Source organism: Sorex fumeus, unplaced genomic scaffold, assembly GCF_029834395.1.
Source record: "Sorex fumeus unplaced genomic scaffold, SorFum_2.1 ptg000053l, whole genome shotgun sequence".
Classification (NCBI taxonomy): domain Eukaryota; kingdom Metazoa; phylum Chordata; class Mammalia; order Eulipotyphla; family Soricidae; genus Sorex; species Sorex fumeus.
This window is the reverse complement of record NW_026606110.1, coordinates 904,347-920,460: the sequence shown is the minus strand read 5'-3', so window position 1 is coordinate 920,460 and position 16,114 is coordinate 904,347. Positions and strand designations below refer to the sequence as shown.

The 16,114-nt window shown below is 52.6% G+C and overlaps 1 protein-coding gene across 1 annotated transcript in view; it reads right to left on the bottom strand.

The window, feature by feature from the left end:
- Positions 1–369: 369 nt before the first annotated feature.
- MTDH (metadherin) overlaps positions 370–16,114 on the bottom strand; it is a 44,999-nt gene continuing 29,254 nt past the window's right edge. Inside the window, 6 exon segments of the mRNA XM_056124933.1 lie at positions 370–3,180; positions 4,094–4,250; positions 6,154–6,297; positions 7,745–7,852; positions 11,115–11,239; positions 15,086–15,184. Coding sequence (XP_055980908.1) covers positions 3,110–3,180; positions 4,094–4,250; positions 6,154–6,297; positions 7,745–7,852; positions 11,115–11,239; positions 15,086–15,184 — 704 coding nt within the window. The 3' untranslated portion in view covers positions 370–3,109.

Here is a 16,114-nt window from a genome sequence, read left to right as displayed (position 1 = left end):
CACAGGATGGGACCAGCCTGGCCGAGTGCAAGGCGAACGCCCCGTCTGCTGTGCTCTCTCCGGTTCCTCTGTTCCTGTGGCTGTAGAAAAAACTAAGCAAACCGAACAGGAACCGTCTTTGGGCAGCTCAGGGGTGAAGATCCGTTTGCCTTGCATGCAGCCCGCCCCAGTCAGATCCCCCCACCCTCTGGCACAGCACGGCCTCCGGAGTTGGGGCTGAGTTGGGCCCCCACAGAATCTCAGGGCAGGACCCAAGTCCCTTCTCAGTCCCACATAAACTAACTGCAGCAACGGCCATTAGGCCGGTTTCCAAGGACAAGTGGCAGCACACCAAGAATCCCTTCCCACCAGAGAACTGTGAGGAGCGACTTAACAAAACAAAAACGGTTTATTTACAATCCTCAATGCATTTTACAAATAACATTTGCATTCCCTAAGTCTTTTGGAAAGTAATTCCAGTTTGTGCAATGAGTTTACAGGAAAGTCTTAAGACATCTACTCGACATCTTAAACCTAAAGTCTAAATTTCAAAAGATATGTCGCACTAGAAGGACCATTTCCAATTAAGAAAAACTAAACTCTGTAGTTAAATATTGCCCTTAAATATCTTTAACTCAAATACAAACCAGATTAGTCTATGAAATAATACCATTAGGTTCGGAAGAACTCCGCCCCTCCCCCCAAGAAAATGCATGCAGAAAGTAAACAAGGTAAATAACATTAACATTTTACGTAGATCCCTTATTTTGGACTCTCTCAACTATTGTTTTGCTCGTCCCGGCGAAGGAACAGGTAGGACTGCAGCCTACTCCCCGGCCCACAGGGGGCAGGTACGGGAGACCCTTTCTCTGGAGACCCTGTCTGCAAGTGACACCAGGGTTCCCCCTGCAGGCCTGCCGGAGCCTCAGGGGCTCAGTGACCTTCCCCGCACCTGTCCGGGCAGCTAAGTTCCTCTGCTCGGGAGCCAGACACTGCGTTCTGCTCACATAAAGATCTTGGGAACCAGGTAGGAGCAACGGACCGGCTGATTTCTACAGCTCACAGCTGCCATCTCTTAAGAGGTGAGCTGCGCGTCCTTCCCAGCTTCGGAGCAGGAGGGGAGACGCCGGGCCCCGAGCTGGTTCCCCCAGCTTCGGGGGGCGCTTGCCCACCTCTCGCAGCTGGCGTGGGCTGGGGCGGGGGGGAGGGGCGAGCTGGAGAGAGAAAGCCCAACGCGTGACAGAGCCAACAAAATCCCGAGAAAGAAACGGTGAGGTAGAGTTGAGAGAGTTCAGTCCAATCCTTTGAGCTTTTGGCATGTTCGACCGACAGAGCCCGAGCGGCTTCTCCTTGGGGTACCTCACGGAGCGCCGGAAGCTCAGCCGTCCTGGCACCCGCGTCTTGAGAGATCCCGTCCCTGGCTCTTGAGCTGACTCACCCCCAATGCTGAAGCGAATGAAAACAATGCTATCCATTTGTTGAATTTATTTAAACAAATCAACTTAGAAATACCATAGAAGGAAACAAAAAACTTCTGACATGTAAACATACCGCCGTGTTCCTGAAACGGATGTTAACACCTGACCAAAGCTAGTCCTTGCCTGCTAGGGAAGCTGCCTGGAGCAAGGCCGGTCTTCAGCAACACTAAGGCCGTTCGTTTCTCCAGCTTTCCTAGTCCGACACCGCGATCCTATCAAACCACAGGCAGATCTAATCAAGACGACAGTGGCTGTGGATGGCGAGCCCAGTATCAATGGTTACAGCTGTGACACGGTGTCATTCTGGGTGTCACGTTTGAAAGCAGTTGAGCCAATCACGTAAAAAAAAAAAGAAATCATGGCTTTTCTTCTTGATCACAATTCACTAAGTGATGCTACTTATGGTCCATGTCAAACACGTTTGGTAGAGGCTATTTACAGTGTACATGGCCGAGCGTGCACTATTTATAGTTACAAAGATACCTGCCAGCTTATGACAATAGGTTACACAGTGCCTGAAAATGGTGAAACACCTCACACATCATTGAAATCAACACAGTTTCGAGCAGGAAACACTCCTTGTTTGACCACGATTGCAATAATTAACATGAAAATTCTTATAAAAACACGAATCCCCTCCAAGAAACTGATGCACATTTTACGCACTACAGGTTAAGGCAGTAAAAAAATGTATTCCTGATAACTGGAGGTCTTGACAATGTCAATTAAAGCTGTCTGACTCTCGTTTCGCATTCTCCATCATATTCTCGAAGCACTCTCCGTAGAGCGAGTTTTGTGAATCTTTCATTTGTGAATGAAAAAAAGTCTTACTATTAAACAGTTGATGCTTGAAAATGTTAACTGCCGGGGAAGGAAAGTGTAAATTGGATTTTGCCTGAACGTTTCTAAATCATAAACAAGAGCATTATTTGAGCCTGACCCTTCAAGGTGTTAAACAAATACATATAGTTTACCTTTTTTAATTTAAAATATACTGAACTTTGAACAATTCAAGTATGTAAGACTATCAAAAATAACTTCGTAAGCCATAAAACAAATGTCAGCTGTGTTTTCAATGCTTTAAGAACTCTTTAAAACTAGTAAACTAAACCAGGACAGTTCGGTTCCACAAACGATAAAAGCCTTTTTATTTGCACTTGTGATTCCTCGAATACAAACCGTTACCAACATATATATATGTAAAGATATGGCAGATTATGCATTTGATCAAAGCACTTTGATTTAAGCATAAAACAGATTCAAACGGCGTCAGTTCCGTGCATAAGGTCCAAGGAGCTCCGGTCAGAACCCTTGACTCCACAGCCGCAGGCGAGACAGGGAACAATCTGTTGTAAACAGGGCACTGTAGTAAAACCAGAATATTCTTCAACCAAGGCCTGTCGTCTGTATGAACTTGAAGAGACTTTCTCAAGCACTTTCCAGCACGGGGGTACACTCTGTTGACCTCTGAATTCCATAAATCAACTTTCCTTTGATTCCATTTTGATGGTGGTTGTGTTCACAGTTTTAAAAATTGGTTTAAATTTCTATAAAACTCTGTACATGTTCACAAATTATTGCATAAACAGCATAATCTTCAAGACAGTGTTAGCAAACACATGTCCATTTCAGCAAAAAAAGGGGAGAAAAATTCACGTTTCCCGTCTGGCTTTTTTCTTCTTTTTTATCTGTTTGGGAGATTCCCAGCTAGTTTCAGACTTGGCTGAAAGGGAAAGAAAGTAGTTAGGATAGCATATGCTGTTGCATCCTAAAAGCAGAAAAGCACAGGTTGGCGGGAGAGCGGGGAGGGTGGTGTGCCTTGCATGCGGCCAACTCTGGTTTGATCCCCGGCATCCCATATGGTCCCCTGAGCACCACCAGGGGTGCAGAGCCAGGAGTAATTCCTGAGTGCAGAGCCAGGAGTAACCCCGGAACACCACTTGGTGCAGAGAAAAAAAAAAAAAAAAGCAGTGATGAAAACACATTCTCAAGCCCACCGATACAACGTCTCAAAATGTAAGCTGCGGTAGTGGTGCTGGGCAATAAACCTGGGCTGGCCTCGTGCAGGCCAGCATCCTGCCTGTTGCAATGCCATCGCTCCAGCCCTCATTCTGTGCATCTCAATCCCAACGTATTGTCTGCTTTGAACCGTCTCAAACAATTTCTACTGTAGCAGTTCTGAAGCAGAAAACGGTTTCATTTAAGGAGGCTTGGCCTGAAGATTTGAAAGTGAATATGGGTCAATGAGCACCAATGGCAGCTGACGGGAGAAAATTCTGCACTCTGGAGAACAGGACAACAGAAGACAGGCCACACTGCCGAGCGCAGCTACCAAGCCCCGAGTCTGCCCTGGCCACCACATCCCTTGCTCCAGACCACTGCCCTCACAACCAAAGACCCCAAGCTTTGCAAAGCAGGAAGGGCCGCTCTGGAGAGCCAGCGGACCTCCGAGATGAGATACCACATGCTCTGGGTTTGGGGCTCCCTCCTTGCTCTGCGCAGGGACCGTGTGCGACACAGGCTCGTGCGAGACCAGCACCTTTCCCTCCGCACTGCCGTGGGCCCAGTGGGACGCTGAGACAACGCTGCCGACAGGAGCAGAGCGCACACCCAGCAGGGAAGGGGGGCTTGCTTACTCTGTGAAGGAGGCACGCTATTTTGCTTAGTATTGGACTTGGGTTTCTCCGTCTCTTGTGGCGTCAGTGGCACTTGGGAAGAGCTCTTGTCAGAATCGCTTTTCGATAAAGGAGCAGATGGCTCGGCAGAAGCAGCAGGTGGAAGCGTCTTGGGAGGCTGGTTGGGAATGAAATCGCAGATTTGTAGGAAACAAGGAAAATGACACTGGATGCCTCCGGAGGACCCGAGAGGCCGCGGGTGTAGCTCCCACACCGGCAGAGGCGACTCACGCCTGCCCCCTAGCGGTGCGGGTCCTCAAAGGACCGCGCCACAGCCCTCCCTTCCCTCCCGCCCTCCTCCAGCTCCACAGGGACCAAAGCAGACCTTTCTGCCACCTTCCTGCCCTGCCCCTAATGAAAGTGATGGGGAACTCTGGGTCCAACCTTCCGATTGACCCACTCTGGCAAATTTCTGCGCCTCTGTGGTTTAGACCAGCCCCTCTCAACTGGGGGCAGATGGCCCCTGGTCAGGTACCCCAAGGGGCCACCAGAAACAATGACATCAATGGGGAGGTACCGCCTGGGGTCACCCAATAGCACGGGGGCCCACAGAAGGACACAAGGCCCAAGGGAGCCAGAGAGAAAAGTTGAGGAACACGGGTGCAAGATGCCTGCTCTCTGGACGCAGAAAGGAAGTTGTCTGCCCCTGGTCAGAACCAGGCCAAGCTAGAAAGGCGGGTGTGGGGACTGCCTGGAACTCCGGCAAGGCAACCCAGGAGAGCAGGGGAGCAGGAGGACTGCTGGGGAGGGCAGAGGGGAAGGAAGAGGCCGGCCTCCTGTGGCGGGCATCTCAGCTGCAGTCACTCTGCTCAGTGAGGCGCCTCCAGGTTTGCTCCTCAGTACCTCATGGCGCCCCGCATTGCTGGGGTGGTCCTAACCCCAAGGAAACAACCGCCAAGTGGCTCTCTGCTGCTCTCCTATGAGACCCCACATGTGGGTGGGTCAGAGAGAGCGCGCGAGAGAGCACAGCAGCAGGGCACTTGCCTTGCACACGGCTGACCAGGGTTCGAAACCTGGAATGGTCCCGAGCCCTGCCAGGAGTGCTCCCTGACTGCTGCGGAGCCAGAAATAAGCCCTGAGCACCGCAGGGCGTGGCCCCTACACCAGAATCAAACACAAAGATCTCCACGTGCCCGGGCCAGGCAGCAGGCCCGCCATGTTCTGCTCCTCCAAGCGGATCCTCAAGTGACCGCACGACAACCCTGCTCTGTGAGAGCAGGAGCACTGTGCGGCTATCTGGGCCGTCTGCTTCTTGTGTGTAGCCCGGAGTTACAGTTGGCTCTCGACACACACACACACGCATGCACGCGCACACGTGTGCACCATGTAACTCTCGCCACTTTAAGGGATTCCAATAACTGAACTCATTAGAAATCGGACTCGAGGGCGGAGCACAGCTTTCGCAGGTGGGAGACCTGGGCCCAATCCCCAGACGGGGGACAGTGCCACCCCAGGATGCACCCGAGGTGCACCCTCCTTTTCTCCTTCCCGAAGACGAGGCGGAAAGCCAAGGCAGGAACCATCTTCCCGAGCTGCCTGCTGGCCCCTTTCTGCCCCCGTGAGGGCGCCTGGCAGTGGGCAGCCTGCCGAGGGGGCACGGATCAAAGCCAGGGTGCACACAGGCAGAGTGTGTGCTCCCAGCGAGCTGCATCTCAGACCCCCGTGATGCCAAGGACAGCACCCCAACTTCTTACTCGCCAAGGATGTGCTGATGTGCTCAGTTCGTTGAGCTATCTCTTCAGCCCCTGAAACTCAGTATTATTACTATTTTTTTCCCCAAAAATTTTTTTTGAAGGGAGGGGGTCATGGCTGACAGCACTTGGGAGATTCAAACCCAGATTCGCAGCCAAGGCGAATGCAAGGCAAACACCTCACTCTCCGTTCCCAAGCGAGTTCCCTCTTTCTCACGGCGCCGGTGCCAGGGCCAGTGTCCTCGAAATGCTTAACAGTCGTTTGGCATCAACTGTAACGCTGTCATTCCCACGCCTTCAGAATTCTATTGCTGAAATAAACAGAATCACCTGGCTATTTTTGATGGGCGCTTCAGCTGGGTCACTAGTGCTTGTGGTCTTCGAAGAAGAAAAAGATTTTTCCTGTTTTGGATGAACTTTAGAGGCGTTCACTGCGAGCTCTTCTTTGACCTCTTTTTCTAAATCTTCTGCGTCCTAGAGGGAAAAGTAGCTTATTAGAGCTAATAAAGCACCCATTTATGCTAATGAAAACCTTCTGAGCTGTACTGTTATGACGGAGATTTATTATAAGCATCTTTGGCTTTAGAACTGAATTTTAAAGAGATGGTTTTGCTTATGGGTGGAAAGTTTTAGAAGACGCCTGCCCCGCGTGCACCGAGGATGAATTTCCTGTTCCCTGCAGGACAGTCCCTGTGGCCACGCTGATGAGCTGCCACGATGGGTGCACGCCCTGAGCACGAAGCAGGGCCGCCACAGACCGGCTCCGTCTCAGGTTCCAGGTGCTCCCGGGCCGACCAACCAGTGTGACAAGCCCTCCCTGTTCCCACCACGGCTCAGAGAACACCCTCACACAACGCTTTCTGACATCCAGATGTTATTCCAAAAAGTGAATTTCATTTCAGAAACGGTACCAAGAGTCAGATTTATACTATGGAGACATCTCTGGAACACTTCAGAATCACCTCTGCTTTTTCTAGAAATCTAAATCAAATGTGAACTTAAATACGAGCCAGGGTTGGAGAGACAGGAGAGCAGGTTCAAGTGCTTGCATCTGAAGAGGCTGACCCCAGTCGGACGCCTGGTCCAAGTAAGGCCCTCCCAGGGGTCCCGACCAAGCAGGCCAGGACAAGCCCTCTTCTTGGTCAGGGAGCCGCCTCAAAGAGCTTCCGTACATGTCTGCATGTGGGTACCACAAGATCCACCCAGCACCCCGGGATCGCCCTGACGTGGAAGGAGCTCAAAAACAAAGAGAAAAAAAGAGCGACGGAATCCCCGAGATCAACCCCCGAGATCAGCCAGGTGTGGCCTAAAACCAAGAACCAAGCAACTAAAAACTAAGCAAACCCCAAACTCCAAGCACTCCCAGGGTCTTGTATGGCTGGAAGGAAACGCTGAAGTTTCTCCTGTGCAGGAAAAGGGCCCTCTGGTGGCGTGTGTGGAACTGGACGCGTGCACGCAAGAAAGGTCATTAACAGCACCTCGACAAAAGGGAAAAAACCAGAAACCAGACGCATCTCCAGACTGCAACTGGAGTCGGTTTTCCTCTCGCATCTTTTTGTTTTGTTCTTCGAGCCATCACTGGCGCCAGGCTGGCGCCTTCCCTTCTGATCGGCTCCAGTCCTGGACATCCTTCCCCTCAAGCAACGAAGGGGTTTTGTTTGCCTCGACCTGGAGGCATGCAGGGAGCACTCCTGGCTGAGCCTGGGAGCCCTGCGGTGCCAGTGAGCGGACTGGCCTCTCGCACGCAAAGCACACGCTCAGCCCCTCCTGCCTTCGCTCTCAGTTGCTAGAACGGCACGATGCAGCACTTTCTCAGACACTCCGCCTTCCTCGGGACTGCTTCTCCTCAGCCACAGGCCTCAGGGGCTCTCCAGGCCCCCGCCCGCGGTCCCTCCCGCAGCCCAGCTCGAGCCCAGCCTACCTGTGCGGGAGAGTTTTCTTCGCCTTGCTTCTTCTTTTTCTTTTTCTTCTTTTTCGACTTCCCGGCTGGAAGAGTCCCCTCTCCTTTTTCCTTATCGTCATCTGAAACCTGACGTTAGGAAACAAGCACCCAAGTGAGCCGCGGATTATTTGGTCTTACCCAAAACCTTGTGTAATTTCCCAATTTCCACTGAAAGTTAGAAACATAATGAAAACGATGTAAGTTACATAATAAAAATGATGTGAAACGATCTATTTAAAAACTAACACAGCGCGAGGAACATCATGCTCCATCACACCACATTTTCACCTATCTTGAGCCCCTGCTAAAGTCCAACTCTCAGTCTTGGTCTACTTCTCCCTTCTGCGATGCCAGGGGTTTCAAACCTGGGTTCACACGTGCAGTGCATGTGCCCTACCAGAGTCACACCCTTGGACCACCTGTCTCAGAGAGCACACCCGGCTACGCCAAGGCCTGGATTTGATCCCTGGCATCCCACAGTCCCTCGAGCACCGCCGGGAGCCACTCCCGAGCACCACTGGGTGTGGCCCAACCTCCCTCCACAAAATGCTGAACTGTTTGCATTAAAACTGAACAGTACTTTAGAAGATTTTCATGTATAGACACATACGTATAATACACACAATAATACGCACACATGTTTGTTTTGGGCCACCCCCAGTGACACTCAGAGCTCACACCTGGCGAGGCTCAGGGGCCTGTGAGGGGTATGGGGAATCGAACCCGAGCTGGTCACGTATACGCAGGGCGAGCAGCAAGGACTCGACCTGCTCTACGACCACTCCAGCTGCCAGATTTTTTGGGTTTCTGGGTCACACCCAGAATACTCAGGGTCATTCCTGGCTCTGCACTCAGGAATCAGTCCTGGTGGGGCTTGGGGGACCACATGGGATGACGGGGACGAAACCTGGTCAGACACATGCAAGGCAGATACCCGACCCGCTGTACCATCCCTCCGGCCTGTTTTTCTTTTCATTACAAAAGCACTACCAGGACACAATGAACTGAAATCCCTACAGAAAATTGTCAAGTTAGGGACCATACTGAGAGTGCAGCAGGGAGGGTGTTTGCATTGCACGCGGCTGAGCTGGGTTCAATGCCCGGCACCCCATACGGTCCCCGGAGCACAGCCAGGAGTAATTCCTGAGTGCAGAGGTGCACCATAGGAGCCTCCACAACTCCTGAGCTTGGGCCCGGGAGGAAGTGGCCCCCAGGAACTGCCAGATGTGGCGTGCCCCTAAAGGAAAAAGACTGAGGCCCTGGAGGCAGTTTAAGGGGGGCTAGTGCACATGCTTTTCGTGTGTGGGGGGTGAGGGGGAAAGGAAGGGATGTCCTAGGTCTTTTGATCTCTGGCACCACAGTACACGGTACTGTGATGTCTACCAGGTGTGAAAGATACGATCTGTCAGTCTTTATTCAGTGGTTCCATTGGCTAATTCGGATGAGGTACAGGAAGATTCCAGCCAGAGAGACATTTTTGGTTGCACACCTGTGAAACAATGTCTCTTGGTTACATAAAGAGGGTTTTTTTTTTTTTTTGCTTTTTTGGGTCACACCCCGCGATGCACATGGGTTATTCCTGGCTCATGCATTCAGGAATTACTCCTGGCGGTGCTCTGGGGACCATATGGGATGCTGGGAATCGAACCCGGGTCAGCTGCGTGCAAGGCAAACACCCTACCCGCTCTGCTATCGCTCCAGCCCCGAGGAAGGGTTTTTTTAACTTTTGAACCATACCTGGCAAGGCTAAGGACCAATCCCAGCTCTGCACATGGGTTTGAACCCCAACATCCCATATTGTCCCTGAAGCAGCACCAGGAGTGATTCCTGATCATGGAGCCAGGAGTAACTCCTGAGCATAGCTGCGAGGGGACCCCAAAAAGAATTAAGCAAAACTTGAAACAACAACAAGGAACTGGTGGTACTGGCCTTGCATACGGCTAACCAGGGTTCAATCCCTGGCACCCCAGAATGGCCCCAAGCCCCAGAGCTCACAGGCAGGAAAGAGTAAGCCCTGGGCACCACACCCACACACCCCCAAACTGTCACGGAGTCTAGGATCACGCATGGGCACTGCCCGGAGGAGTCGAGGACAAGGCCTTTGGGAAGGTCCCAAACAAAAACTAAACGGAGTTTAGCAAAATGAATGTGTAATGCCACCTGGCCACAACTCGCTTTCCTTTTCTTTCTTTTTGGGCCACAGTCAGTGGTACTCAGGGTTTACTCCTGGCAGCCCCAAGGCGCCATATGGGATGCCAGGGATCAAACCTAGAACTTGTTCTCTAAAGATAAAACCTCTTCCACTTCTAATTCTGTTGCCAGCATTTTCTTTTAGTCATCATTCCATTTATCTCTGTTCTGACTCCGTATCTTATTTCTGTCCGTCTGCTACTGGTTCCCTGCATTGTGATGTGCCTTATACAGCTGCCTGTGGACTATGGTGGCCCTTTAATACAGCCACACCCGACCCATGGTAGATACGCAAATATCTGCCTATTTTTTTCTTTGGCGGGGGTGTGGGGGGTGGGGGCGGCCTGGGAGAACACCCCTAGTAATGTTCAGTCCACATCAAGTGTCAAGGATGAAACCTGGCCAGCAATTTCTAAGGCAAATGAGTCACCCACGTGATTCTCTCTGGTGTGTGCTGAGCCCTAGGGGCCCCGTTCCATTCCCTCAGCTTCTCTGAGAAGCTGGGAGACAGTACAGGAGGAAGGGATCGGCCTTGTGCACAGCCAAACCCCGCTAGGTCCCGCACCACGTGCCGATCCCTAAGGAGTAAGCCCCAAGCACCCCCAGGCGTGGCCCCCAACCCCAAACCTCAAAACCAGCCAACAAAAAGGGCCTCTGTCAACCCCTGGAGCTGAGCAGTATTCAATATCCCGGGCCAAGGATCAGAGACGGCCCAGAATGGCTGGCAACTCTTGCCACTACCGGCAGCCACTAAGTGACCAGCAGCAGCTTGCGGTCTCTCAGAAACGCAACTTCCACTCCGATGCGATCAGCTCAGCTCATTATCCATTACCCCGATTCATGCTGTGGCCTCTTAAGTTCTGACCAAAATTAGCCTCTGGAAGCGGCCGAGAGTCTATTTATAGTCAGCCTAATTTTCCCGACACTCGTGCCGACGCAATTTCAGACTTCTTTTCTGAGGGAACTGGGGGATACACTGAGGGCTGTCCACTCGGAGGACGGGGGCCGCGTCCACCCTACCCACCCTCTGTGGGAAGCGGCACGCCCGCAGGAAGCAATCCTCCCGCGGGGCGGGCACACCGACGCCAGAGAAGGCGGCCCCAGCCCACGGCGCCCACAGAGCCAGGCGCAGAGACGAGCATACCGACCCTCTACTCACTTTTTGGTCATCGGGACCCGGTTCCTGGGACTTCAGCAGTGAAGCTCTTCCTTCGTCGACCCAGTTCCCCCACTCTTCTGCGGGCGCATTCCAATCAGAGCTGGGATCAGCAGAAGACAGACCATCTAAAAGTTAACAGCGTCAATTAGGCACCTCTCATCTCTGCCGTAAGCTGCAATGTAAAAGTTACAACTCCTTACGTCGCACTAAGCTGTAATACGGCACTCGCGTTTTTCTTACATTCGAGCATGTTTTAAGAGCCAGGAAAAAATGGTGATGGCGAGAGCCTTGATTCAAGTTCTACCGTGCACACCACCGGAAGGCTGAATGAGTGGAACTTCTAGGACCTCCAGAAAACCCGTGTAGTAAGCACTCGGCTCCCCTCCCTTTCCACTCTGCCATCAGTCTCCCGACTGCGGGCAGCATTCAGGGGACCGTACGTGCTGCCAGGGACCGAACCCACATGCATGAGCAGCGTGCAAGACACGTGCCCCAAGTGCTCTCCTATTTCTCTGGCTCATACACTTGAATTCTAAACTTCCAAATTCTTCTGCTCTAAGAGGCGCCAGGATCCGAACCCTTTCGGGAAGCTAGCGCTGCCTGACTTGAAAAGAGACCGCTTTGCCAGGGCCACCCAGGCTATTCACATCGCACACTTCCGTATGTGCCCCCAAATGTTTACACTCCAGCCAAGACCCAGCACCTGCTTCAGGGGGACCCTGGAAGGTGGGTGTGGCGAGGGCCTGGGGGACGGATGAAACCTTGTCATTAAGTGCTGCAGAACACAGTGCCCAGATGGAAAACAATGAAGTGCTCAGGTAACGAGTCTGTCAGCACACGGGACCTGCCTCACTAGGGAGTGACCGTGCCCGAGCCCTTCCAGCCCATGTCCAGCCCCTCAATCTGAAGGGGCCAAAAGAGGCGCTCCGGTCTGGAGCCTGTGGCCCCTGAGCACCAAGCCAGGAGTAGCCCTTGTGCTTTTGCAAACTGTCCGGTAGAATTCCCCGCACAAGATTCATGGGCCCAAAGTATTCATGAATTTCTTAGACATGTTTCTTTCTTTCGTTTTTGGAGCCATACCTGGAGATGCTCAGGGGTTACTCCTGGCTCCGCACTTAGGAATTACTCCTGGTGGTGCTCTGGGAACCCTCCAACCCAGGTCGGCTGCAAGACAAACACCCTACCCACTATACTAAGATATATTTACTAAGGTAAATTCTTATGAAAATAATTCATAGTCTAAGTTTTCTTCATTTAAAATTAAGAATAATTCCGCATTCTTCAATATTCACTCATCTCTCTCTCTTCTTTTTTTTTGGCTTTTTGGGTCACACCTGGCGATGCTCAGGGGTTACTCCTGGCTCATGCACTCAGGAATCACTCCTGGCGGTCCTTGGGGGACCATCTGGGGTGCTGGGGATTGAACCCAGGTTGGCCGCGTGCAAGGCAAACGCCCTACCTGCTGTGCTATCACTCCGGCCCCTTGACTACCATGATCTTATTCACTCCAGTGTGCCAAGAACATTAACACCCGACTCTCAGACCTGCGATGATGGGATTCCGTTGCAGCCAGCTGAGCAGGTCAACTTCTGCCTGTACAACGTTCCCTGTGGAGCCAAGGGCTCAATGGCTGGCGGACATGCTTTACGTGTGCGAGGCCCGGGCTGGAGCTCCAGAACCCCATGGTCCCCCAAGGCCCTTCCCAGGCCTACCGGGAGAGACCCCCCCAACACAGAGCCAGAAGTATCCTGAACACTACCAGACATGCCCCAAAACCACCCAAAACCAACCCTATCTCTGCTTCCCTATCTCAACCTTACATTCGGGTTTCCGGGAAACTGCCTTTGGCACGCTTTCTGCGGACACTCGGCCAGAGGGCCCACCACGTGGCCTGTGCCTGAGGGGCACCCGTGTGCGTGCAGCCCCCTCTGCATGGCAGGGGGCAGGCAGGGAGCAAGGCGGTGCTCCTCTGTCCAGGCAGAAGGCGCAGAGAGCTGCCTGCTTGTCTGCACCGACTCTCTCCCGAGGAGTGCTTCACCCCACCCTCAGCCTCAGTCCCTCTCTCTGCAGCTGCCTTCCTTCCCCACACGGCAGAGCGCCCACCCCTGGCACCCACCCCCACACTCTTCTCAACAGACAACTGCTTTCTCAAAACCGCCTAGAATACCTTTGGGATTTATGTAATAGAATACATTTTTTTTTTTTAAAAAAAAAAAGAGGGGCCAGAGTGACAGTACAGTGGGTAGGGTGCTTGCCTGCATGTGGCCAACCTGGGTTCGATCCCTGAACCCCAGAGGATCCTCTGAGCACTGAGCCAGGAGTAAACCCTGAGCCCCAAGTGCACCCCCGCCTCCATAGACAAGTTTTTAAAAATCAGAGAGCCCGCTTTCATTCGCGACCTCATTAAAGCCTAACAGCCTATGAAAACATCCAACAGATTATCTGCTCCAATTCACAGCTCAGGTCCTGCAGATTCAACCAGGCAACCGCGCTCGGGTCCTGCGGCTCAAGGCTCCTCACACCGAGCGACCCCTCTCGCCTGCGCTCTCTGCGCAAGTGCCGGGCTCAAGTAGGGCAGGGGCAGCGGTGCATCTGGCGCTCTGCCACGCTCACTGAGGCTGGACTGTGGAGTGGTTGCGAGCACGAACACTGCGGTCAGACTGCCTTCCCGAGACCCCCTCCACGGATGGTCAAGGGATGCGGAAACTCGCGCGACTTTCCTCTGCCTTGGTTTCTCGTGCCCCGAGTGGAGGAAAGGGAATTTCTACTTTGTAAAACAATCGATTTAAGGACCAAGTTCACATGCACGGAGGTTCTGGCTGCCAGGTTTGTGCAGGCGGGCATGAGCAAGGTCACTGAAGACCAGGACGCAGGGAGGCCCGGAAGAGGCGCTGGGGCGGGGGTCTCTTCTGTCAGAGGGCTCACCTCTTGCTGAGGGGACCGGTGCTGCCAGCGAGCATCCGGGTCGCCCTTATGCCGAGCAGGTGCTCAGCCATGGAACCTTCTCTCAGAACAGAGACTCCCACACGGCAACCGACAGTCCAGGGATGCTGAGACCGAGGCTGGGGAAAGGCTGACCTCGGGGACACAGGCCTGGCATGGGGGGGACGCAGCATCCTCCCCCTGCTGCGCCGAGCGCTGCACTCCCCGGCCTGCTTGGCTGTGCTGACACTGCCCCCCCCCCCGCCCCGCCCAGAGATGGCACGGCCGCTCTTCGGTTCCCCGAGACTGAGACAGCGCAGGGTGCCAGGCAGGGGAGCCAGCGCGGGCCCGGCCTGCACAGGGGCCCGAGCCACCCGCCACAGGTAATCCCGCGCACAAAGTCAGGAACAGTACAGTCTCGGAGCAGCGCTGAGCTGGCCGATGCCCCCCCCGGCCCCCCAAAACAAAACAATGGCTCTATTGCCTTTTCCCGTTTCCCGGATGCACGACCTGAGTCTTCTTATGCTTCTACTGGAAATTAGAAATCCAGACCTATTATCCATTGAAAAAAATCAGGACAGGGAAAAGAACATTCGCTTAAAACCTAAGTTTTAAAAACGAGAACTACTGAGTAACTCTAAGAAAACCTTATGTTTAAATGGTCCCCTAATCGCGAAAAACAAATGCAGCCTTTTTTAAAAAAAATGGGGGGGGGGGGGGCGCACAGCTGGCAGTGCTCAGGGCTCACTACTGGCTTTGTACTCAGCCACTCCTGGCAAGCTTGGGGGACCACATGGGTGCCGGGGATCGAACCTCAGCTGCTCGCATGCAAGGCAAGTACCCGGCCTGCAGCACATCACTCCAGCTGCCCTCGTACATGTAGTATCAATGCTACCGGTTTTAAGGGTGAGCTTACAAGCACTACATTTGCTATCATATCACTATGGCCTAAATGATGAGAAATTAGAAAACGGAAACATAAAGCATGAACTTAGGGTGCTTAGGAAGAGAACTCTGGAAAAAAACTTATAATTTTTAAAAGGACATACTTAACCCAGACCATTCATCATCGATATAGGGCTGATTACGGCTAACATCCCACTGATAATCAGAAGTGGCAGATTGAGAAACTGGCTCAGCAGGAGACCCTTGAATGGAAACGAAGGCAATAAAATTAAAAGTGGAATTTTCTACGATGCTTCATAACAACAGAGCTATACTTTGCAAGCGGAGATCGTAGTTCTCCTAGAAAGAAAAACTGAGACATTAGACGTAAGTACAAGTAGAAGTGGCGACAATTCGAGACCATCTACTTTTCTGACCAGAAATGTGTTTTTGCTTTCATGATAAGATGCACTTCAACAGGCCATTTACAAATTTTTAAACATAAAATGATAAAGCAAAAAAGAAACCCTGGCCATGCCGGAGGAGCCCCGCACAGTGAACCCTGAGGGAGAGGCGAAGAAGCTGCGACCGGAGGAAACCGGAACCAACCGGAACCAACAGACCGTCCGTCCGGGAGCTGCGCCTGGAGCTCACAGCAGACTGACGCTGGGGGCAGCGAAAGAGGAAAGGCTACTGTCATGGACCCTTGGTTTTGGCTTGGGTCCACACGCTGCGGGGCCCTGGGGTCACTCCTGGCGAGGCGAGGGGGCCCCCCTGGCGGTGTACCCAGCAAGCGCCCCACCTGCTGCGCTGTCCCTCCAGCCCGGAATATGCTCCTTTGGAGGCTTTATGCTGTTCCTGCTTCCGGGAGTGGGAATCGCCGCAGGAGTTTGCGAAGCGTTTTTGAAAAATGGAACAGGATCCAAGTTCGAGTAACCTACTATCTGTAGCCGAGACTAAATGTTGCGGAATACGGATTTCACAGCCCCATGGTCAAATCCTTCTCAACAGTGACATATTTTGGAATGCACATGTATGCATGTATGTTCCCTCTACACACACTCATTCTCTCTCATTCTCTCACTCTCGTTCGTTCCCCCCCACCCCCACCGTCTGCACCAGGATTTTCACCTTAGGTTCCTCTCAGTCGTTGACAGAAGAAATGGCTCTGACGGGCAGTGAGTGCTGCACAG